This window comes from Lolium perenne, chromosome 7 (genome assembly GCF_019359855.2).
Source record: "Lolium perenne isolate Kyuss_39 chromosome 7, Kyuss_2.0, whole genome shotgun sequence".
Taxonomy (NCBI): Eukaryota; Viridiplantae; Streptophyta; class Magnoliopsida; order Poales; family Poaceae; genus Lolium; species Lolium perenne.
In genome coordinates, this window is record NC_067250.2 from 142,624,925 (window position 1) to 142,649,372 (window position 24,448).

Here is a 24,448-nt window from a genome sequence, read left to right on the forward strand (position 1 = left end):
AACCACTTGCTTAGCAAACTTATGTTTTTTAGATGTAGCACTTTCACTCCTAATCCTCCCTGATCTTTTGGTCTACAAATAACATCCCATTTTGTTAGTCTATATTTTCTTTTGTGTCCATCGCTTTGCCAGAAAAAAACGAGATCTGAAGAAATCTAGCCTCTTTCTTACTCCTATAGGAATCTCTAGGAAAGATGGCATAAATATTGGCAAACTTGTGAGAACCGAGTTTATAAGAATAAGGCGATCACCATAGGATAACATTTTCCCGGCCCAACAACTTAATTTCTTTTCAAAACGGTCTTCTACCGGTTTCCACTCACTATTTTTCAGCTTTCGAAAATGAATTGGAATCCCTAGATACTTAAACGGAAGTGAGCCTATATCACATCCGAAAAGATTTGTATACTCACTCTCATCATCTTTCGCTTTCCTAAAAAAAATAACTCACTCTTGTGAAAATTTATTTTAAGTCCAGAAAGCTGTTGAAAAATACAAAGAACCATCTTCATGTCAAGTGCCTTTTCTAAATCGTGTTCCATGAAAAGAATAGTATCATCCGCATACTGTAAAATTGAGAGTCCCCCGTCCACCAAATGAGGGATTAAACCACTAACACCCGGACTAAGGTTTAGATCTTTTATATGCCCAACTAGTCTATGAAAGCACACGTTGCCGCGCCCGTCCATCTTTAAAAGAAAATTTGAAATATGTGAGAAATTTAAACCAAATGTACATGTGGTGAAATTAGCTTGGCCAAATTGATTGCATAAATACATGTATGTCAAGTCATATTTGATTAAAAATTTATCCTGCACAAAAGAACCAGTAACAAAAACAAGGAGGACCACGGAAGTGATTCATGTAACCAACACCAATTTTAAGAAAACTTCAAGATGTAATCACAGAATCTTGTTTCAAATATTTTTGCTGGCACGGCACAAAAACTTTGAGAGAAAAGAATATAATCTACATGCACAATATCATGTACAGAAATATATCCTAATGTTTTGTTCCCTAAATGTGATCTCATTTATAAAGAGCTAATTCCGTACAGTGCAAAACACAAATAATATGGGGTTAGGAATGAAGGGCAGCAAAGGTGTGTGGTTTCAGGTCAGTCTCTTCCGATCTACGGTTGTCATCATTGGCGATGGTTGCTGCTCTGGTGCGCTGGTCCTTTGGAACCTTAGCACGATGACTTCACATATGTCTATTACAACAAGCTCTACTACAACAAGGTTTGCCTGGCTCCGGTGATGTAGAGGCGTGGATGGCGGCGCGCCTTCGGCTCGTGCTAGTTTCTGTAGTCGTCGCTAGGTGGTCCAACGACCTATTTGTAATTTCTGTTACTTTTAGGCATCTTTGTACTATTGTTGATGATTATTAATGGATCGGTGGAATTTTCGCAAAAAAGGTTAATAACCAAGAACCTGGCAAGTTAATATAAAAGGATCGTGTCCTTCTGAATCAGTAAAACTAGAAGATACCCCGCGCGTTGCTGCGGAATTTTTAAGGACCATTTGAAAACATGTTTGTTTGGTCTATAGAAAGTAAGAAACACATTATTATTTTATTTTTTGAAGGTATTATTGTGGCATATGGGGTATGTACAATGGTGCCACAGAAATAGAGAAATGTCCTATGTGCATACACAGAATGTACTATAGCACCAAAACACCTAAAATTAATATGGTACGTATTCCTTGGCATTGAAGCAGTCAGCAATTAGTGAAATACGTGGGAGAATGCAGTGAGTAATGTACATGAAAATACTTGAAGAGGAAAATATGACGGTAGGCAGAAACAATTGTAGCTTGAATGTTTGATATGTCATATATGTTGAGACGTTTTGGTTCGGATGACCTCAACATGGTTATTCTGAAAACAATTGATATGTTTTTATTATCGATAGCAAAATTGATACTATGGGTAAGCTGCAGCTAGACGGAATCATGAGGTAAATGAAGATGCGGCACAAATACAACTCCATGACAATCTACAGTTGCAGAAAAAAGTAATGCTGAAAAAGGGAGGGGAAATCAGAATAGGTCAGACCACCTATTATGGACAGTGACAACATATTCGTGGAAATTTACATTTTCCTGTTCATCCTTCATTAATCTCTGCGATGGAGTTATCTCACTGCTGCAGGAATAGAGATGAGAGCACCAAGACCACCAAAGGTTATAAAATTGTAGAAATACAGTGGAAAAACAAATGCTATAGCAGCAGAAAAGCTTGAGTCACCTCTCCAATATCAAATCCACGGGGGTTACCTTTCCAATATCAAATCCATAGAGGTTGCACTTGTTGTGCAGAGTTCCTTAGACATTTCAGACCAAAGTACATAGGCCGGGAGAAAAATTAAGAAATTAGGGAGGCAACTTCTTGCTCCCTACAATGGAAAGGGAGGCAAATGACATGGCCATCACCACCAAGTGTTCATGTGTGAAAGCACACACATATCTGTAAGGAGTAATTGCTTCAACAACGAAGGAGAAAAGCTGAAATCATTGAACCAAGAACTTGTACAATCGGTAAGGAGGAACTGGCAAAGTATGAGTATCCTGCATTTAGGGGATTGGTTGTGAAGGACACCGATTGTGAGCTGATAAGATTGAGGGCGGATGTCCACCTGATGAAAAGTGATGGTTTATGCAATGATGCAAGTAAAGGCTCATCCTTGACTCCCTGTCTAAAGCTTGGAAAGCATTGAGTATATGTTGATGCGCCGAGGCTATTACCAGCAGCAGGAGGAACCTGGTTAGAGGAAGGGAGGGCAATGGATGTGGACGTGTGGCGAAACTGTGATGATGGAGGGGCTAATAAAATGGCAGCTGGCCGGCCGATCGACTGGACACGTCATTGCATCAGTTAAATGCTCTGATTGGTTTGGTTCTAGCCTAAAAAAAGAACACGAAACGATAGGGCAAGAACTGCAAGTTAGCCTGGAGGATTAATTCTTCAGTAGTGTGCCAACAGAGAAATTGATCGCATGCTAATTAGTGACAAGAGTGGAAGAGAACGAAAGTGCAGGGAAATTCATGAATGGAGGACTTGAACGGCATGTAAAAGGTGTTGGAACGGCAATATGGAGTTGGCTGCCACGCTGATGAAATCAGAGCCATAATTAACTGTTGGGTAAATGTGTGATCGGATGGTCATGAATCAGGAAGATGGTAAGAATCGAACGGCTACGAATATGTGATGATGTGGCTATGTTGCATGTAAAGATAGACAACTTAAATGATCTCTTAATTAGTGGGGTTTTGCTTTATAAGATATATAGATATTGCATGCATGTTTTGTGAAGACGTGAATTTTGATAATGGTACTGACCGCATTACAAGATGAAGAAAGAAGATTTTCGTATCTATGTTCATTTTTGGAACTTATCTCAGTTTTGGCTGGCTTTGTTATTACCACAACATAAAAAAGCCTTTGTAGTCGTACAGACTGTCTTATACAAGGTTAAAGACAAAATGGTATCTTTGAAGGTCAGAACTTCCCTTTTGTTTTTTTAAAGGTATCTTTTGTTTTCTTTCCTTTGATACTTGTCCATGGGTGTTGCAGTGTGCAGTGCCAAAACTTGAAGTCTCTATTGTCATTTCAAGTATGTGATGTCAGATACCTGTGTTTTTTTTTAGATATTGGTTTGCATGATTTATACTAGCATACAAAGGATTTGCCAAAACCATGTGTGGTCAATTTCTCAATGTGTCTAGGCACGTCAATCATAGAAGTCCTAGCGACGGCCGTCCTTGGTTTTGGTGTTCTCAATCGACGCCAAGAACCGTTAGATCAAACCTTAAAAATCCATGTACGATAAGTTAAGAAAAACACTAAGAAGAAAACACGCGGAAATTTAATTTGGCTCCTAGGTGTATATGCTCCATCCACCAAAAAAAAACATATTTTTAATTGTCAAAACCATCCAACAAACAATTTCATATGTGCATCTCAATAATATTTTTGCGTTCTTACAGTATCGCGAAAAAACGACATATTCTATGGCAGATGTAAAGACGACAAAACATGAATTTGTCTATTTTTACACAGCCCAAAAGACTATAGTCATTATTTCATGGAAATATTTTATTCACATGTAGCATGTGAAGATGTACACATGAATTTTTGAATTTTTTAACATTTTAAAATTAATCAAAAATGCATTTCAAAATAAAGGAAGCATATACACTGAAAAGTCAAAACATCAATCCCCAAGACACAACGATAAAAAAAATTGTGTAGGGATGGATCATGGGTGGTGGGTGGCTGGGTGCTACAGGCTGCACCTCCACGAGGCCTAATGTTCAACTAACATCATGTCTCCCGTTCGAAATATACTTTTCTTTTGTTTTTCATTTTGTTTTCTGCATATCTATTTTTTTTGTTTGCAATTTTTACGTTTTCTAATATATTTTCCCTCTTATCTGTTCATCATTTACAATTTCTTTACTTTGCTATCTTTTTTGCACAAGTTTTTGCAGAAGGTGATATATGTGCCATGGCCAAATTATAAATGCGCAATTTGCGATTGCTGCATATCTTTTATACCTTGCATGTACAAATAACTGGGGTAGCAGTAAATCGTTTCTATCTACCAAAATGGACGTCCCAGATAGCTCACCATCGAGATCCTACGGCCCAAAATGCATGCGCGGGAGGCACTCAGCACGCTGGGTACTCAACAAGATTAAAGTTTAGAATAATATGGGTGAATCAAAAAGAGCAGTTCATATATTTGCTACTACATCGAATTCATGGCTTAAATCTGAGCAACTGCGGTCGAGTATGATTCATTCAGCAAATTCAGAATTGGAAGATCAACACATATGCGCAGAGCAGGGCCGGCCCTATCATGTCAGGGGCCCTGGTGCAAGACAAAAAAAAGGCCCCCCCATACACAAGCAATAGAGATGATTTCTGATGTTTTATTTCATAGAAATTTGATCATTGAATACAATCTTGGCGGCTACTCACGAGTCACGATCTTATTGCATTTCAACTCAAATTCTAGCTCGTGTTCCTGCTCACACTTGTTCTTGCACTCCAGGTCTCCTGCCAATACTCCAGCTTGTACTCTGATTTTGTATTGACTTGCAAAATAGACAAGTGCACTAATTATGTAAATCGTTTTTTTCTAAAATTTGTTGAGGCAAAGTCATTGATAATATTATCAACATTAATCTGGTCCAATAGGCCCTTCTCAATGCATATAGTAGCTAGACCATTCAATCTCTCTTGTGACATTGCTGATCTTAGGTAATTTTTTAACAATTTCAGTTTTGAAAAGCTTCTTTCAGCTGAAGCTACTGTCACGGGTATGGTAAATAAAATTCTATAAGCAACAGCAATGTTTGGGAAACAATTTATACTTCTAACAAACTCAAACATCTCCGCAGCACACATAGGTTCATCTGGTAAGGTCATTTGCAACATTCTTAATTCGGAAAAAAGATCATCAGAGTCAACATCAAATACATCTTTATGAGAGATTGGATCTTTACGAGAGAAAGTTTTAGCAAATTTTTTGCAACATTTTTGTATCTCAACATCATCCAGTGACTTCAAATTTGATGAGCTAAGCATAAACCCAAATATTTCTTTGAAAACTCCAAGTTCCTCAAATCTATTTTTCAATGAAGTATTTGCCATGTCCACCATAACATAAAAGAAATCAACTTGGAAAGCTTTTTCTGCAGCTAGGATCTCTTCATTGTTAGCATCATCATCACTTTCATCAAAATGTTTTTTTCTAGTAACACGTCGTTTTATTGGAAATGATGGCTGTATTTTCATATCATTTGCAAGTTCTTTGGCAATGATCAAACTAGCTGAAAATCCTGTACTTCTATACTTACCAAAAAATTCCATTATGCCCTCAATCTGTTTCAAGGTTGAGTCAATGCACATGGATGGGGATTGCAATGTTTTACTCACCATATTAACGTAAAACAAAATATCATGCCAAATAACTATGCTAAGTAAAAACTCAAAAGTACCAATCACATCATATAAAGTTTTAGCATTGCTTCTCGCCATGGCATCATCACCAGATTTAGATAATTCTCGATGACATGTTGGCACTACACAAAATGAATTAGGAAATGCAATTAAAAGTTGAAACGAATGCACCTGGAGGCTGCAGCCAAGATGATGCTCAACTCGATGTCGCTGCCTCGCTGGCTTGCCCTACCACATTACCACCGTGCTGGCCCTTGTTGCTGACCGCTGGGCGCTGCCGCCGCCGCGCCGGCGACCTTCCGGTCCCTGCCCAGCTGCGTGCTGTTGCCGATTCGGCGATTCCCCTTCTGATTTCTCCCTTTCTTCAATCTTCTGCCTTAGTCAAGCACATGAGGATTGGGGAATAAGGAAGGAGAAGTGGAGATCGGCAGGAATAACCAAGAACAGACTAATCTTGAAGAATATATAGAAGGAGATTGTACTGACCGTTGCAAATTCGGAAGAGATTTCTTGGGAATCAATGAATCATGATCTCCTCCTCCATTAATTTCTGCAAAACGGCTAGAAATTTCGACAAACCAGAGCCGTCCCATGGCGCTGATTGAGGTTGGGGAACGGAAAAGTGAAGAGGAGTTGAGGAGGTCAGGGGAGAAGACGATGCGTGAGGTAATTACGCGACCGGCCGGACTGAGTCAATGCCTTTCCTTTCTTTATTGATGTGTGCGTGGTGCGTACAGGCAGGTGAGCTGATTGATTCGATTTTTTTTCTTTCCAAATTTACAAACGTGAGCTGCACCTCCACTTATGGGTACTAATATACGTACTAGTATACATAGTGATCGGGGGCCTCTAGCGATCAGGGGCCCGGTGCGGTCGCACCGGTTGCACCGCCTCAGCGCCGGGCCTGGCGCAGAGGCCACGGCTTACCCCATTTCGGAAAAAAACTGGTGTCCGCGACAGTCCTACTATCGCCAGGAGGGATCATGCATGAAACACATCAGAACAATTGAACCAAATGGGCAATAAATTACTCATCACAAGATACAGAGCTATGTATTTAATCAAGTTCGCACAGATAATCATCATACTAATATTCGAGGAGCTGAGGAAGTTTAGGAGCAAATCCAGGAGATATCGGCAGCACATTTATCGTGTGCCAAGACAAGTTTACGATGGCATCACAGCACGCATGCTACATGTATTCTAGGAGCTAGAGGTGGTTGGTAATTAAGTCGCATAACATGCCAGAGTAGGTTAGAAATGGTGAGAGGTACATTGCTCACAGTAGCATCCCTGGGTCTTGTTGTTACTCGTAAACACCTTTCGAAAACCGCCTTCCATTGGAAACCCTGAAATGGCCAAAGAGAAAGGTATGGTTATTTTCTATGCTAAGTGAGCCATCCATTAGCTCCAGATGATAAATTAGTTATCAGGTAGTGACATATAGCTTCTGCAGATAGTGCAACACAAATATGTGTATTGAAGTTATGCCAGTTATCACGCAGTGACATTGTTTCTGCAGCTAGATACTGCAACACAGATAATTGTATTGAAACAGAGTTATCTACTTATCTTTATTACAGAGCTCTAATCCATACAAAACGAAATACTATCAGTTCTAACTAGCTAAAGATATCTAAAAGCTTCACAAAGTTCGGTAAAAGCTAGAGACTGGGATAATAAAGCTTTCATTAACGAAGTTTGATATCTAAAAGCTCGCATGGGAAATAAAACTAAAAGCTTCCATTTTCTAACAAAGAATCTAAATATATCTAAGTTTGACATCTCAGCATCGCCGAAATTTTGAATCACGAGATAATGGACAGTCATAGCTTTGACCATTATATTTTCTATTAATTAACGGGGAGTGGTACATATTTTTAAGTTTCGGGTCTGCTTGTTCAAAAGCTATCTGGAATGTTTTTCTCAACAATAGGTCACATCTTTTAACCATCATAACACCATCAGATAATCTCATATATACATTAGGAAATTGGTAATCAATGGCAATGGAAGTAATCTTATACTTAACCAAGAAAAAACACAACAAAAAAATTAGGCAACTCAGAACTGGAATAACCATCTAGCAATATAGTTGGTCACTTCAGACACTTGTTTGCATAAGTAGTTTTTGATGAAGCTTTAATGATTTGGCTGGGTATATTAATCTACTACGAAAAATTATAGCAATGTAAAACCACACGACAAACTCCTTGTACGTCATAGATCTTGCTCATTGCATGATATTGGGTTTCACCACTCTTGCATGCAACAGTCTGGGAACTTCTATCATGTTTATCTCTCTTATAGTAGCTACACATATCTACTGACTTCTATTGTTTAAATGATGCAATATAACAATCTGACTAGTAATCTACTTTGGGTTACTCCTGAGATAGTACGCTGCAGAAAATGCATACACACATGAAAATACTAATCAAATCTCACTAGGGTCATCAAGAAGGCAGTGACAGTATTTTTGGTACTACACAATAGAGCACCCAAACCAATCTGAAATAGGACTAGTTGCCAACAAGGATTATTACTGCATATCAATAGATCAAGAACAAACAGGAGTGGAACGAACAGACTGATGGAATGTAAGTTGAAAACGATATCAAATTTTAGGGGCAAATGTCTCACGCGCATTCAATGGACTACATCTGACTGAAATACCCCACGAACTTAATATAATTAATTATTCTGATAGAATTAAAGTTTCTGAGAACAGTACAGCATAACAGAAATGAGGTGTGCACCAAACAAAAAGATCTATTTTCCACCAAGTATCTGCTTTTTTTTAACGCTGAAGTTTAGGCGAGGCACTGATAGTAAATTTTCATTAAAACGAACAGCAGAATGTTATTTAAAATATGTGAAGGGAATAATAGCAAGTTTTATTTTCTCCACTTTTCTATTCGGAATCATAACAACAATTTCAAAATAGTCCAAGAAATAACAGGAATTTCCCAATTATCAAAGCAAAAAAGATTCTGAAAAATAGCCTAATGAGTCATCATTAGTAGTGACAATAGACAGACAAACACACTTTGATAGGGAGGTTTGAAGTATTTACTATGGTAGAATATGAAATCTTAGCACATGCATGGCAAACATGTAGAGCAGCCCAGTCTGTAAACAAAGTGGTACACACATCCAACCACCTAGACCTGATCAATCAGAGCATAATGGACAGACGTACTCCCAATTTTGGGCTATTTATTTACACAAACCCTTCTTGGCTTGGATTTTGTTACAAATCCATTTGAACATCAAATCGGTAGACACTGACTTTAAAATGAAAGGTGCAAGGGCACGCGATAAAACACGTTCTAAGAGATACAGCAATCTAGGATCATACACCCAGCGGCAGTACAGCACAAAGCCACAAACCAAGTAAGATAAGATTTTGAAGAACGATGGCACGGGGACAACTAAGGCACATATAGGAGTTAGTGAACAACTAGAGGTTATGTAACTGGTAAACATAGAGGGCAAAAAGTGAGTACCTTGAGAAATTTACTGCATCCCCTTTGCCTTGGGAGGCATCACTAGGATCGCCATGCTCGGTATGAGCACGGCAAGAAAGCCAGCTACAAAAGAACCAGCCAACATTGCACTGTCGAAGAGTATAGAACCCACCCTCCATTCGGGAGATCCTTCCTCAGCATATAGTTTCATCCACATAGCAAGAATCGCAAGGGCAGCAAAAGGCAGCATGTAAACTGTGGCCATCTTGACAATGCCTAGAAGAGGTGCTGCACCTCGCGCTGGATATTGCTGCTTCTGGGCAGATGTCAATGTTTCCACATGGAGATAGTTGGGAGTAGCAGTACAGTCAGCACATATTTGTAGTACTAGTGTAGTAATATCAGATTTCTCTTACAGTATATGAGTTAAAACAAGAATACGGCATTCCTACACATGAAGAAAAAGCTGCTATACAACCAGATTATGTTATGCTACTGCGCCAAAGTAAATCAAAGGGAATGTAGACGTTTGCATCAAGTTCAACATGAAGGGAAACAACTAAAAAAAATCATTTCATTATGACGCCAATTTCAGTCATGATTGGGAAACATTCAGCAATCAAACTAGAGTCAAATGCTTTAATCGCCTGAACTGCGCAATTGAACACGGAAATAATCGAACAAAACGAACGGCCTTCTGTACCTTGTCCGTCCCTTTCTCGACGATGAACATGACATGCTCATACAAGCGACTCGTGAACAGCGGGAAGAAAGGTGGGAACAGACGCAGCAGCAAGCGCATCGCTCTCACAAGGATGGCCCAGCCGGCCTCCTCCACGGCGGAGCCCTCGCCGCAGATCCGGCGTCCGAGGACGTGGATGGCGATCCCCAGGCTGCAAGTGCCGAACGCAGCTAGGAAAACGCAGAGCACGGTGTTCCTGAGCAGGCGGAAGAGTACGAGGGCCGCCGCCTTCAGGACAGGGCGCGGCGAGGGAGTCGCCGCCGGCGCTGCTGCCGGCGGATTGGAAACCCCAGGCCGAAGCATCTCGCGGAGTTGTTGGGGATGTCCGAGATAGCGAGTGGAGGCCGAGGACAGCGGAGGCTTACCAGAGAAGCTAACTGGAAGTGGGTTTGAGCGTTGCGGGACCGGCAAGGTATAGCGGGTTTGGGACATACGGGTCTAACCAGGCGTACCCCGATCCGGTAGGAGCTTTGCGCTAGATGCACCCACTAATATATTTCAGGTTGGTTTGGACATACAGTAGAGAATGCATGTCGTCTCTTACCCTTCCACGTCATCCAGAGAAAATCGTAGAGATAAATCATACAATGCATTATCTCTTATTTTCATCCCTACCAATTAACGATAAATAATTACTCACTCTATCCTAAAATGTAAGGAGTCTAAGAATTGATCAAAAGTCAAACTTTACTAACTTTGACTAAGTATTTAAAAAAAAAAAATTATGTCTACAATATCGAATGGACATATTAAAAAAAATTATGATGAACCTATTCATGTTGATTCACTACTGTAAATATTTATATTTTTGTGTATAAACTTGGTCAAACTTAAAAAAAACGTTAACTTTTGACTAATCCTTAGACGCCTTACATTTTCGAACGGAAGAGAGTACTCCCTCCGATTCAAGGAATAAGGCGTTCTCGTTTTACGTGTTTTTTGTTTGACCAAGAATTACGTAAAATTTATAAAGATTGTTTGTATGAAATTAGCATTATTAGAAAATGTTTTTCAATACAAATCCAATGATACTAATTACATATAATATAGTCAAAATTTTGTTGCTCAAGTTTTATGGTCAAAGTTTGTCTTGGAATACGCGTGCGCCTTATTCCTTGGGACGGAGGTAGTAGTTTTTAGTAAGAAATTATTTTGCTAAGATAAGACATATCTTACAACGCATAAAATAGTCTTCTCTTATTTTCTAAAAAACGATCTCTTAGCTAAGGAAAGGCAACATGCTCTTTTTTATTTCTCTCATCTATAACTAATCAAAAATCCTACGTAGTTAGGCTAAAGGAAGGCTGATGTCACGCCATTGTGCATGCCCTAACATTCCATACATTACCTTAAAGACCCTAAAGGCATGTACGATGGATGGTAGGGAAGACATGTTTCTCTTAGTAGTCCATATCATCTAGAAAAGACGATAAATATTAGAGATACAATGCATTATCTCTTATTGTTATCTCTTACAATAAAATGAGAATTAATTATTTTTAGTAGGAAATAGTGTAGCTATGGAAAGATAAATCGTACAATGGAGAAAACAGTCTTCTCTTATTTCATAAGAGATCATCCCTTTGCCAAGGGAAGACAATCTTTTCTTACTTTCTTCTCTCTCCTCCAACTAAGCAACAATTCATATGTGGCAAGCGTAATAGAAGGCTGATGTCACCCCATTGTACATGTTCTAAAAATATATACCAGAGAGTGATAATTGGTGCACACTTTCAACATAGAGCAAAGATACAAAACTTAATTGGACCCACCATTTAATTTGCACCAGCCACACCACCTGGGTGTATTCTTCCTTGTGGTCTGAGTGCACGTAGATCGGAGCTTGCTGATAACGATACCAAATTAAGAAAGAGGTCACCAAATATGTCGTTAACACTCCTAGGGTTGAGGGGTTTGAGGTCACTGGTATACGAAAGGGGTTTCTCTTGGTCCCTTATCTGAAGGGAATTAGGTTTGGCTGGGAGGCAAATCCGGATGCGAGATAGAGTCGCGGTTGCACGAGTACTTGTGTGCGGCATCCCACAAACCGATAGTAAAAGAATGGATGGTGGATCATGGATGTTGCACCGGTAGTATAAGTCATAAGTTGGGCAGGGAGGTAGAGGCTGACCCCGAAACAACGATAAAGGTAGAGGGCAATGGTCACGTTACATGGTCCACAATGGCGATTTTCCCTTCTCCAACCCTTCAAGAAGACCGAACATACATGGTGCAGTTGATACCGGGTAGGAAAATTTTCTTTCGAAAATAGCCAATTTTCACCATTTTTTGCAAACCTAAGAACACGTGTTTTTTTCTAATATGCACAATTTTCTATAGCCTAGCGCCTTGGTATTTTTTGCTCTAGCTTCTGGCTTACCTAGGGTACACTCCTGGCGATACTGGTTTGCCACACTAACTGTTCCGTGAGTCACTTTCCAAAGCTGCAAAAATAGGGTGGTACATGCGATTCATCCTCAACTAAAAAAAGCATGTTAGTGTATTCGAGCAAAAAATATATTCAGCTCTCCCTAATTACGATCCAGCGCCCAACCCTTTTCTATGGGTCGGGAAGTCCTGTGTTACGATGAAACACAATTTTTTTTCTGGCTCCTGAAGGATAGAGGCTAAACACAAGAAACGTATTTGTGGAGGATTCAACTTGTGTGCTTTGTGATGATGGCATTCTTGAGACAGTCACACATTTGTTCTTCCGGTGTGACTTTAGTCAAATATTCTGGTGGACTAATAATATGGAATGGAATATTGATCTTCCATTTTTGGATATGATGGAAGAAGGGGGAAAAGAAAGTAATGCATCATTCCCTTCAAGATGTTGGAGTCTATGGATTCAGAGGAATAGATTTCTCTTTGATAATATTCAATTCCACTGGAGAGTGTCTTAGGAACTTCAAAAAAACAGCAATCTAGCTATGCATAAAGCTAAGCCAAGCCTTAAAGAGGGAATGCAACAATGGCTTGATACCTTGTAATTTGTTCCTTAAACATTCACCCTTTGTAAATCTAATGTTTTATAAACAAAAAAATAACGCAGGGGCAGCCAAATATGCACCCACACCTCTATGTTTAAGTTTGTTTTCAGACAAATATGCCAAATATGGTTAGTATTCTATGGACATGATAATACCACAATGCGATATTGTCTACCTTGTGTCCAATTCATATACTCCATAGTTTAGTTTTCAGGACGCCATTGCTGAAAATAAGTCAACTGATATTTAGCATGCAGACGAATGGCAATTTGCCACGTGGCATGGAAGAAGTCAAGAGTTACCATCTGCCTGCTGAATGAATCCATCCGGTGAGGCAGGCAGACGGATGCCATGGCTGGCGAAGGTGTAGCCGTGCAGGCGTGCAGCTAGGGCGTTGCCCTCACGATAAGCTAGCTCATTCTGCTCACCTTTAGCTGCAACAACCCAACACAAGCCATGCACAAACATGGATGAATCATCGCGAAGGCAAAGCGCCCCAGCCATCAGAACTATAAACCAAACAGCTAACAAACTTGCAACACTGACCCACACACAGCACTGAAGTAGCTGTTTCAAAATCCCAAGTCATACATCCACACGATAATGCACTGTAACCAAGATAAACCTAAATCTCAACCGCGCCATAAGAGTATGTGCGTACATGTTTATCACGCTAAAAGTAGGTTCAAATCTCCAGGACATGAATACGAAATCTAGAGGTTCGTAGGCTAGACTCCAAGGTGAGTAGTCACGGAAACTGCCAATTGAGGTTCAGGTCTCAGCAAAGGACGGGCATGCAGTAACAACGCAGATTGAGAAACCAATATCATCTGGGTTCTAGGATCGTGATAACTCCAAAAGACATCCATAGCGCTTGTCAAAAAACATTTGTCGGTGGCGGGCATTGAACCTGTCAAAGAAGAAGGCCATGCTTATTCATACAGTAATTGGCAAAGGAAAATATTTTTGATCAAAGAAGACATCCATTTGTACATCTGAGCCATACCCATATGGGCACCATCACCGTTGGTTTTCAAAAAGTAATGAAACGTTATACTATTTGTTTCTGAAATGCAATGCAGCAAAATAAGATTTAATCCTGGGAAAGCATGCATGCTGACAACAAACAGATAAATGAAATGCTAATTTGAAGCCAACTGAGGTCTTCTAACTATCTATGGATTACTAACAAAGACCATCAACTTTGAAATAACTGGGTTGCCCATGCAGATAAGTATGCACGCCACTCTAAAACAAAAGTAATTTTTCGAAATGGGGGTGTAAAACAACAGTACATAGGAGTAGCAATTTCTCAAACCATAAATGCATATTTAATGATTAGCCACCAAAAAGTGAGCACTAATAAGTTATGCACATAATTACTAGTTTAGTGGAATATTGACCCATATAGGCAGCATGTAATACGAACCAATGTGATAACAGTATCTTAATTACGTAGCTCACTCCATCACCTTTTTTTTGGCAACTTCACCACTATATAATAATTATCCCAAATGTAATCCACCGATGCATGTACAGAAATACTCACAAACCAAACAAGACACATGAGGCACAGCAACAAATGTGAAGAACAATCATCACATGGAACTTCTTCTGCCGAGGATCGCAAGGGACACTCGACACAAAAGCAGTGATGCACTTCAATCATGGAGAGGAAAATATATACCTGAATGCAACTACATAAATACTCTACAAACCAAACAAGAGACATCTGGCACATCAACAAACCGTGAGTGAAACTGCAAAAAGAGCATGCGACTTAGGAGGTCATATCGCCTGCACTACAACGACTACACCTACTAGTAATTTCCCAACCCATAAATGCATGTTCAATGATTAACCACCAAAAAGTGAGAAACTGACAAGTTCTGCACAGAATTACCAGTTTAATGGAACATTCACCCATATAGACAACATGTAATACAACCCAATGTGATAACAGTATCATGATTACGTAGCTCATCCCATCACCATTTTTCTGCAACTTCACCACTATATAAAAAATATCCCAAATATAATCCACCGATGCAAGTATATAGAAATACTCGACAAACCAAACAAGACACATGAGGCACATCAACAATTGTGAAAAATAATCATCGCATCTTCTGCGGAGGATCGCAAGAAGCACCTTAAACAGCAGGCACTTCAATCATAGAGACAAAAATATATCACTGAATGCAACTACATAAATACTCTACAAACCAAACAAGAGACATCTGGCACATCAACAAACTGTGAGTGAAACTGCAAAAAGTGATGAATGCTACTTAGGAGGTCATATCGCCTGCACTACAACGACTACACCAACTAGAAATTTCCCAACCCATAAATGCATGTTTAATGATTAACCACCAAAAAGTGAGAAACTAACAAGTTCTGCCCAGAATTACCAGTTTAATGGAACATTCACCCACATAGATAACAGTACCATAATTATGTAACTCATTCCATCACTTTTTTTCTGCAACTTCACCACTATATAAAAAATATACCAAATATAATCCACCGATGAAAGTACAGAAACACTCGACAAACCAAACAAGACACATGAGGCACATCAACAATTGTGAAGAACAATCATCACATGGAACTTCTTCCGCCAAGGATCGCAAGGAACACCTTAACAGCATGGGATGTACTTCAATGATGGAGACAAAAATATATCACTGGATGCAACTACATAAATACTCTACAAACCAAACAAGAGACATGTGGCACATCAACAAATTGTGAAGAACAAGCATCACATGGAATGGAACTATTTCTGGCAGGGATCACATGGACCAATTAACAGCAAGTGATGCACTTCAATCATGGAGACCAAAGATATATCACTGGTAAAGATGACTACAGTGAGGAGTAGGTACCTTGAACAACTCGCTGCATCACGGCAGCCCTAGCCTTCGCCCTGGGAACCGTGCTGCTATGATCAGCATATTTGGCACAAGAACAAAGACCGTTAGAGCAACGGACCCCAAGGCTGCAACATCAGAGAGTACATAACCAATCTTCCATGAAACGGATCCTTGTTGGTGACGATTCTTCATCCTCATGCCCAGAATCCCAAGCTGGAGTAAGGTGGTGCTCATACCAAGCAGAGGGAGCAGGCGCTGCACTCCTTTCCGTTCAGGACGCTGTCTCTGGGCTGACGGCGCCGTGATGGCAGAGGAGCTTGTTGCCAGCTATAACAGGCATGACATTTTGGTAAGAGTCCTGCTATACACACGACAAATTCTGTCCGATACTCGTACGATCCGAGGTGGCTGTTCTTCTCGAGCGAGGTAACTCGAGGCAAACGCAGTTTGGATTTGAGCTGGGCTGGGCTGAGACTTTGGTAGGCCCCGCCTGACAAATATTATTCTTTTTAGTTCGTCTTATACTCTTTTCTTGCTTTTTTTTGGAGTATCCTCTTTCGCTGCTTGGGCGGACTGTTCTACTTGCTATGTTTTTTTAGATAAAAGGCACAAGTGCAACTTTAAATTAACAAAGTCACCAAGGACCAGAACGGTACAAAGAGCAGAACCCAGCTTACAGAACGACACCACGCGCCCACACAAACTACCGAAGAAGCTACAACCGGAAGCGCGACCAACATGCTCAACCAAAGCACCTACGAGGACTCGAAGTAGAGCTGGAGTCTACAATGTCAGGCCGGAGCTCACTCGAGAGTGAGCCATTTTTCACGCGCGCCTCAACAACACTCCTCCATCGCAGAAACGCCACCGAAAGCCGACCACCACCGGGGACCGACCCACGTTGCTCACAAACCGAACAACAGCGCCAAGGAAGCTCGACAAGGGAAGGGCACAGAGCAAGACTTGCCGAAGATCGCCGAAGAATCACCTCCGTCACAACCATCGGTGAGCCTTGCGATGTGGGCTCCAAGACGATGTCTTCAAGAAGAGCACGACACCAGAGTGCCGCCACCGCCCGATCCGAGGATCTTGGGTTTTCACCCGGAGGAAGTAGAAGGACGGAGATTTGCCTCACGACGCCTTCAGCAAGGGAACGCCGTCCGCGGACGCCGCCACCGTGGCCCCAAGGGGCAAAGGTTTCCCTTTGGCAGGGTCACCACCCTCTACCCCACAACAATCAACTCGCCGACCACCACGCCGCCCTCACGGCCGTGGTCACCAGCCAGCACCAGAGTCATTGGCTCGCCCGCCAACCAACATGACTCCCACCTTCCAGGGCTGCCGCCCGGCCCGACATCCCAGCTCAGAGCACCGGCGGACGAGAGAGGAGCCCGTCTGGTTGAGCAGTTGATTTGTACTTGAGATTCCAACAAACTAGCGATAAATGGTTAAATTTAACCGCACGTCGGTTTGCCTCTGAGGATACCACTAGCTGCCCGGTGTAATTTTTTTCTAATAATTTTCCATTGAGAAAAAATAATCTGCATAGGGAATAAAGGAAAATAAATAAACTAAAAGGTTCATGTAGGGCCGCTACCCTAGTCTACTCCTCATCCTCCGTGAGGCCTGGCGGCATTATGTTGGTGGCGTACCGGGGCAATGGCTGAGGCGGCTGCGGCACCTCCGACAGGAGGATGTCGAGCCTCTCAATATCCTCGCCGGCAGGTGCACGTCCAGACAGTTGCCGCAGGGAATCCAATTGTCGTGCATTAGCCGATTCATGTCGATGTCGAGCGTCACCCTGTTCTGCCGCGCCTCATTCTTCACACCGCTGTCGGATGCCTCGAAGTCGTCCTTCTTCTCCCCATGGTGATGCGTCAGCGTGCGGTGGTGGATGTGGGAGTCTAGGTGGCGGTGGTGTGGGCGATGGCAGAGACGATGTCGATCACCTTTTAAAGGTCAGGCGTGCGCATGATACGACGCCATTGATGGCGATGCAGAAGGCCGGAAGCGAAGACCGCCGAAACGATGTGTTCGAAACAAGCCTCGAGCTAGCTCACTGCCAGGAAGGCCCGTGCGAGAAGCGAGCGGTCACGCGGCACGACCGCGTAGCGTCCGCCCATACACATGTAAGGCGCAAATTTGGACCGCGTTTGCGTCTCGACGAATAGCCCGATCGCTATACGTCGGGCCGCTGGGCTGAGGTGCAGACCCATATTTTGAGTGTGAGCTATTCCCTCAGTTTCAAAAGATAAGGCGTACTCGTTTTTCGTGCTTTTTGTTTGATCTAAAATTACTTCAAATATGTAAAGATTGTTTGTATAAAATTAACGAGTCTAATGATGCTAATTGCATATGATATAATCAAAATTTTGTTGCTTAATTTTATGGTCAATTTTTTTCTTAAAATATGCATGCGTCTTATTATTTAAAACGGAGATAGTATATTGGTTGCATGTGAAATTCAGAGATGGGCGCTCGTTGGACTGGACAAGGGCCGCAGGAATTAATTAGTGCTGCGCTTTCGCTGTGGAGCTGTCGTACAGAGATCGGACGTAATTCGTCGTGTGTGAAGCAATTCCGTTTTGGTAAGGACAGGTTGGTATCAAGGAAACATATATGGAGCAGGCATTAATTGGGGGGAAGCTAACGACCATGAAGAACCAGCTGCCGGGAAGATCCAGATTCTAGTACTTACACGATTAAATATTTTATCATGCTAAGTTCAGTTAAGGGACTATAGTACTGAATGACTAGATTACGTCGTCGTTTCAAACATTCATCAAACAAGGTCTTAAATCAATGTTCTGGAAGCTGGAATTGCGCAGCAGAACTTGTAAATCTACCTAATTTAGAGAGAAAATTGAGGGGCAGTTGGTGTATGTACGACTGTACCTTGTCTCTCCTCTCCTTGGCTTCGAACTGGGCGAATTCCATAAAGCGTATCGCGAACTGCATGATGAACCCCGGAAAGAAACGCACTAGGACGAACTTCGACGCCTTGAGGACGGCCTCGGCAGCAGCAGTCACGGCAGAGTCCTCGCCGCCGCACACCCAGCGCCCGAGGATCTCGGGGAGGACGCCGCCGACGGCAGCGGCCCAGAGCGCGGCCAGGGAGCCGTAGACGACGATGTCCGTCATCAGGAAGTAGAGGCAGCGCAGGGCGGCCACGGCCTCCTGCTTCAGGCGGCGCGGCGAGGGGGTCGCTGTGCCGACGCCGACCGCCCAGGCCCAGGCCCAGCGCGCGGCCAGTAAGGCGTAGGCCACGATGTCCGCGCCAAGGAGGTGGAGCCAGCGCAGGACGGACGCCGCCTTCTGCAGCGGGCGTCTCGCCGTGGTCGCCGCGGCGGTCGGCATGGAACCCTAGCTAAGCTGGCGAAGTGGCGGAGAGTGGTGGTGGAGCGGAGTGGTTGGTGTGGAAGTGGAGGCGAATGGGACAAGCTTGGAACCGGAAGGGCATAAAGGTCGGGTGGTCGGAAAGACGCCGAGGCGAGCCCGAAACCGTAGAGGGGAAGAGGTTCTGTTAGGTGCACCCGATAATTGTACACAGTGGCAGATAAAGTGCGTGTACCAAGAGCATCTCCAGCAAACCCCGCACATTTGACAAATTCCGCATAAAAACCCGGAGAAGAGCGGATTTTGGGGCCAAACAGAATGCGATCCTCATCCGTTGGCGCGAAGGACATTTCGCCCCTCTTCATTCACGTCTCCCCGCCGCACATGTCATTGGCCTCGCTTGCTCCGGCCTTGCCGTGCCTTCCTAGCGCCGCCATGGCCGTTACCAACTCTTCAGTGGTAGCTGATAAGTCGAGTCGGTCCAACCGACCCCACCCTGCAGCTCCAGCATCTGGATCCGCTACCACCGCCGCCACCGCCCAGCTCACGATTGTCCCCATGGCTGCCTCCATCAGCGGGGCCATCAAACGCAAACTGCAGGGTAACCGCTTCCGTCAGCATTGCCGCTCCCGCTACAGCTTTCGCTACCACGGTGACCTCGGAGGGAGGTGTGCCCCAGCTGCGACCGAAGGTGGGCGCGAAGAAGGCATCGGTTAATAAGGTGCCCGTGAGGAAGCAGCCGTAGAAGGCATCTTTGGAAGCACTTACTGAGGTCACAGTCAGCGTTCCGTCCTCCGATGGTGCCTCCGCCCAAGGCGTTCGTCCGCGATCCCGTTGTGGGCGCTCTGGCCTCCGATAAGCCGGTCAAGTTGGAACTACTACGTACGGGAAGATGAGAAGCGCAAGGCCCTCGTGGAGGAGAGAAGAGATAGTGCCGACGAGAAGCGTACCATGGCGGAGCTTATTGCGGAGGAGAATAAGACTATGAGATGGATCTATGCACCATATATAGATGCCTACTGTAGCGACCCAGGAAAAACCCCCTTATTAGATTTGTTTGTTATTTTCTCTTTTATGCATCATCATGACATCATGCATCATGTCATCTGTGTTTTTATTAAATAAAACTATTTTTATAAACCCTCCCTTATCTTTTAGTTTAAATAAAACCCTAATCTCCCTCTCCCTCATATTACCTATTTTATAATTAATATTTTTCCAACAAAGAAGTTCTTGAATATAATGTGTTTTGGTTTGGTTACAAATAAATTAAATATTTTGTAAACTAGTTTTTGAATCTCACTCTCATTCCTCAATATTTAAAACAGAATTGAATCTAATTTCAAATGGTTAATTAAAAGGAAAAGCAGAAAACCCCTAACAGCTATCCTTCCTGGGCTCATCCCCTCCTTCCCTCTTCTGGCCTGCTTCAGGCTGCAGCCTTTTTCTTCTTCACTGGTGGCCCATCTCTCTCTTCCCATTTTTCCTCTGGCCTGGCCCAAGTCCACCTCTTCTTGGCTAGTAACGCTTCGACCTCATCCTCCTTTTCTTTTCCTTGTCGCCTTCCCCGTCACGCAGCGAGCGTGAGCTCCCCTTCTCACCAGATGAACCTCCCCTTGGCCTTGCCTTTATCCCTGGACCACGGCATCTCCAGCTGCACCTCCTCCTCGCACACGTCTCCTCCATCCCTCCTCTTTCTTTCCCTTCCTGCAAGCAAAACGAGGGGAGAAACCCCCCACAGTACCGTGTCTCCCCGTCATCTCCCCGTCGATTCCGGCCGCCCCGCGCCAAACCAAGGCCACCACCAACACCGCCTCCCTCTACTCGTTCTCCTTGTACCACCAATCGCCCCCGAGACGCCTCAAATCGCCGACGCCGTCCTCGTTTCTTCCCCAGCACCGGCGGACTTTTTGCTCAATTCCGGCGACCTCGACTTTTCCCTGCTGCTTCTGAGCACGCCAACGCGTTCACGGTGAAGTCCTCGTTCTCCTGAGCCTCTTCCCGCTCTTCCTCCCTCTCTGGAACATCGCCCCCTTGGTGACCGTCGTTGTTTCGCCGCAGGTGTCGACGCCGGCGAGCTCTCCGGCGACCCCCGTCAACGGAGCCGCCTCCTCCTGACCCGCGCCGGCGAGGCCACCCGGCGCACACCCGCACGCCTCCAGGGATGCCCCGCATCGCCGCTTTCTTCTTCGCCAGGGCGCGGTGACCGCCATGCCTACGACGCGCGCAACATCATTTTTCCGCCGAACGCCGTCCGTGCGTGCCGCGCATGGTTTGCCACGGTGGTGGCCACGTCGACCCCTGGATCCCACCCGTCAGCCGCTCGGGCTAGCCCCCTCGCAGGTGTGAAAACCCTTGCAGATCCAGATCTGGTCTTCTTGCAGCGAGGCCCCTGTATCTTTTGCTATTCTAACCCGCGGTCCTCTGCCACGCCAGCAGATCCCGCCCAGTCAGCGCCGCGTCAGCATCTCCCTGGCCCGCCCATCAGTCTCTGTGGCTGGATCTCCCTTGGGTGAGAAAAGTCCCACGTTTTCTCTGTTTTTCAGAAAATTGCAGAATATGTTCAAATGTTGCATAAATCATATTTTCTAAACTATAACTCAAAATAAAAAGTGTTTTATATGAAAATTGATCAGAAAAACATGAGGAACATGATTATGCCATCCATTCATCTGTTTGCATCTTGCATCATGTCGCGCGTTGATAGTAGTGCATGTTCTCCTAACATATATGCGGAGTATTTCGGAACACCGACTAGGATTTCCCCGCTCCGTTTAATATTGAAGTAGCTCACCCCTGCCATGTTATGCCATGCTAACAACCATTTAACTTTGCCGGTAGAAATGCAAATCGAACCTAATAATTTGTTTGTCCGGGTTTCGATCCCGCTTAAATTGGATAAGTTGCATCGCCGCATCATGTTTGCCATGCCATGCATATCATATCATGATCATGCCGATTCTTCTGCCGTAGTAGTAATATTTGCATCCGATGTGTGTTCCAGCATTTGCTTCTTCTCGGATAGGATCACGAAGTGGTGCGGTGAGATACGCCAAGTTCTCCGGATGTCCCCCGACAAGCTTTAACAGGCAAGCATTTCCCCTATACTTCTGCCCCTGCAGAAGTCGCTCACCTATTTTATTTTTGCTTTCTCCCTCATGCTATCCTTAAGTTGCGTTCTTGTCACGTGTCCCTTCCAGTTGTTACCTCAAGCAGCCTATATTGCCTCCACCAACCACCTACAGCTATTGTTTGGTCATCGGGTCTGCCTTGCGAGTCGTAGTGCATGCTAGTGCTTTTATATCTCGTTACCGTTAATGCTATCTTATCGGTTATCTGTTGGGAATCATGACACATGCTACATGGTTATATCTGTTGAGGGTATCATGGTTACTTGTTAATAATTGTTAAGCGGAGGCATCGGTGGGTCAGCTGATCGTTTTGTGACGGCTCACTTGTGTTTCTTTAAAGCTTAGGACCCGAGTTCTTGTTATCTGTTCCGAGACTGAGCGCTCTAACCACACGTGGGTATGCCTATGGGTCTCCCCTCGACCAATGCCGGAATCTACAGCTTTGTTCAGTGACCACAACTAGTTCGTAATGTTTTACCATTTGTTGTTGCGTGCATGCCAGCTTGTTACTTATTTACTTTGGGAAGCCCCTGGGTGCCTTGTATCCCTTGTTTCGGGTATGCACGTATAGGAAGCGGTACGTTCGTTCATCGATGCTGAAGCGGGTCATTCGCCCCAGTGTGTGTTCTGACCCTCGGAAGCCATAGGCGCAAACAACTAGGTCCGTCTCGGAGATTCGGCCAGACTTCGATTCGGGTTCAACTTAGTTAGGTGGCTTCCTGGACATTGTTGTAGTGAAGGAGAGTGCGAGTCGTGATATCTTTCCCTCGCCAGGTTGGATAGATCGTGCGTGTGGGTACATTTGGGCAACCCCTGCAGGGTGTACATCTTATAGATAAGCCGTGTCCGCGGTTATGGACGACTTGGAGCTGTATGACTCGACCATAGACAACTTACACCTGTTGTTTCAATACTAATAACTTGCATAGTAAGATAGAACAACTTAAATAATAACTGGTTAAAACTTGTCAACCGTGTGAGTGCCCTTGTAAGTACTTCCTTGCGAGGGGGGAACGCATCGGCTGTGTTATGTTTGCAGAGTATAGAACTGTTAGTTTATGCGCTCTCTCACCTTCTCTGGTAGACGAATGTTGTAGAGTGTCTCTATAGGTTTTTAGTGCTTGCGCGCTGCCGCTTAACCCCACCATATTGCCTATGATGTTCCTCTTGCGTCCTCTAAGTCCCCTGCGTGCCTCAAGTACAAAGGACGACTGGTTGACGAATACTTATACGGCTTGAAGTCTTGTTAAGTACGAACCCGTACTTATTGCTGCTTCTACGGGATATAACCGAGCAGGTATGAAGATATGTTCGATGAAGACGACGCTAGCAAGGTTACCCTTCCGGCTTGGCCTGGGCAGGGTTATGGACGCCACTGATTATCTTCAGGACTCTTAGTCCAATTTGTATCTTGTCCGTACTCTGACGCATTCGATCTTCTGTATGATTTGGATCTTTGTATTGTATATTTGTATCTTGACTCGTTGGAGTCGTTGTTGTAATATATCTGTATCTTGTGGGCTCTATTGTAATCCTGTTGTAATGTTACCGCTCTTGATTGATTCCACCCGCATCGCGTGCATGCTCCGACGTGTACGAGGCGCTTGGTGGTGCGTCTCCTAAAATCGATATCGTGCGGATTTCGGCGGATTCGCTGGGATCCTCATGGTACCGATTTTGGGGCGTCACAAGTTGGTATCAGAGCATCAGGTTGACGGTACCCCACTAGTCCAGCCTGTAGGATAACCTTGCCAACGGTCGTTGAGTTTACATAGTCTAAACTATTTTCTAAAAATCGTTGGATAGATCTGATTAGCTCTGATTTTTCTCCTTACCTAAATTCTTTCTCCTCTTACCTTTGCGAGTTTTGCATCCTCTCTTATCTGCTTCTCTGAGTCTTAGGTTCCTCGTGGGTTGGACGATCTTT

General features: G+C 43.7%; 2 protein-coding genes and 2 long non-coding RNA genes across 4 annotated transcripts; 1 reads left to right on the forward strand and 3 right to left on the reverse strand.

The window, feature by feature from the left end:
* Positions 1-4,917: 4,917 nt before the first annotated feature.
* LOC127318638 (uncharacterized) lies at positions 4,918-6,721 on the reverse strand. The gene is made up of 2 exons (XR_011749010.1): positions 6,457-6,721; positions 4,918-6,342 (listed from the first exon to the last, which is right to left on the reverse strand). It is a non-coding gene; the product is annotated as an uncharacterized lncRNA (long non-coding RNA).
* A 305-nt stretch (positions 6,722-7,026) lies between these two features.
* Positions 7,027-10,494, reverse strand: LOC127318605 (uncharacterized). The gene is made up of 3 exons (XM_051349090.2): positions 10,144-10,494; positions 9,480-9,756; positions 7,027-7,319 (listed from the first exon to the last, which is right to left on the reverse strand). Exons 1-2 carry the CDS (start codon positions 10,483-10,485, stop codon positions 9,490-9,492), a joined length of 609 nt encoding a protein of 202 aa, XP_051205050.1. The 5' UTR covers positions 10,486-10,494; the 3' UTR covers positions 7,027-7,319; positions 9,480-9,489.
* Positions 10,495-13,719: 3,225 nt separating this feature from the next.
* LOC127318598 (uncharacterized) lies at positions 13,720-19,474 on the reverse strand. Its single transcript, XM_051349081.1, has 3 exons — positions 18,950-19,474; positions 16,067-16,381; positions 13,720-14,085 (listed from the first exon to the last, which is right to left on the reverse strand). The coding sequence occupies exons 1-2, from the start codon at positions 19,409-19,411 to the stop codon at positions 16,085-16,087; spliced, it is 759 nt and encodes a 252-aa protein (XP_051205041.1). The 5' UTR covers positions 19,412-19,474; the 3' UTR covers positions 13,720-14,085; positions 16,067-16,084.
* A 2,788-nt stretch (positions 19,475-22,262) lies between these two features.
* LOC139834137 (uncharacterized) lies at positions 22,263-24,069 on the forward strand. Its single transcript, XR_011749529.1, has 2 exons — positions 22,263-22,479; positions 23,819-24,069. It is a non-coding gene; the product is annotated as an uncharacterized lncRNA (long non-coding RNA).
* Positions 24,070-24,448: the final 379 nt, after the last annotated feature.

Bases quoted from the DNA above. Each gene is read 5' to 3' on its own strand.
- LOC127318605 (XM_051349090.2), bottom strand. From the start codon at position 10,485: ATGCTTCGGCCTGGGGTTTCCAATCCGCCGGCAGCAGCGCCGGCGGCG. The intron at 9,757-10,143 runs GTACAGAAGGCC...ACATCTGCCCAG, and splicing joins TCGAGAAAGGGACGGACAAG to AAGCAGCAATATCCAGCGCG.
- LOC127318598 (XM_051349081.1), bottom strand. From the start codon at position 19,411: ATGCCGACCGCCGCGGCGACCACGGCGAGACGCCCGCTGCAGAAGGCG. The intron at 16,382-18,949 runs GTACAGTCGTAC...TGCCTGTTATAG, and splicing joins CCAAGGAGAGGAGAGACAAG to CTGGCAACAAGCTCCTCTGC.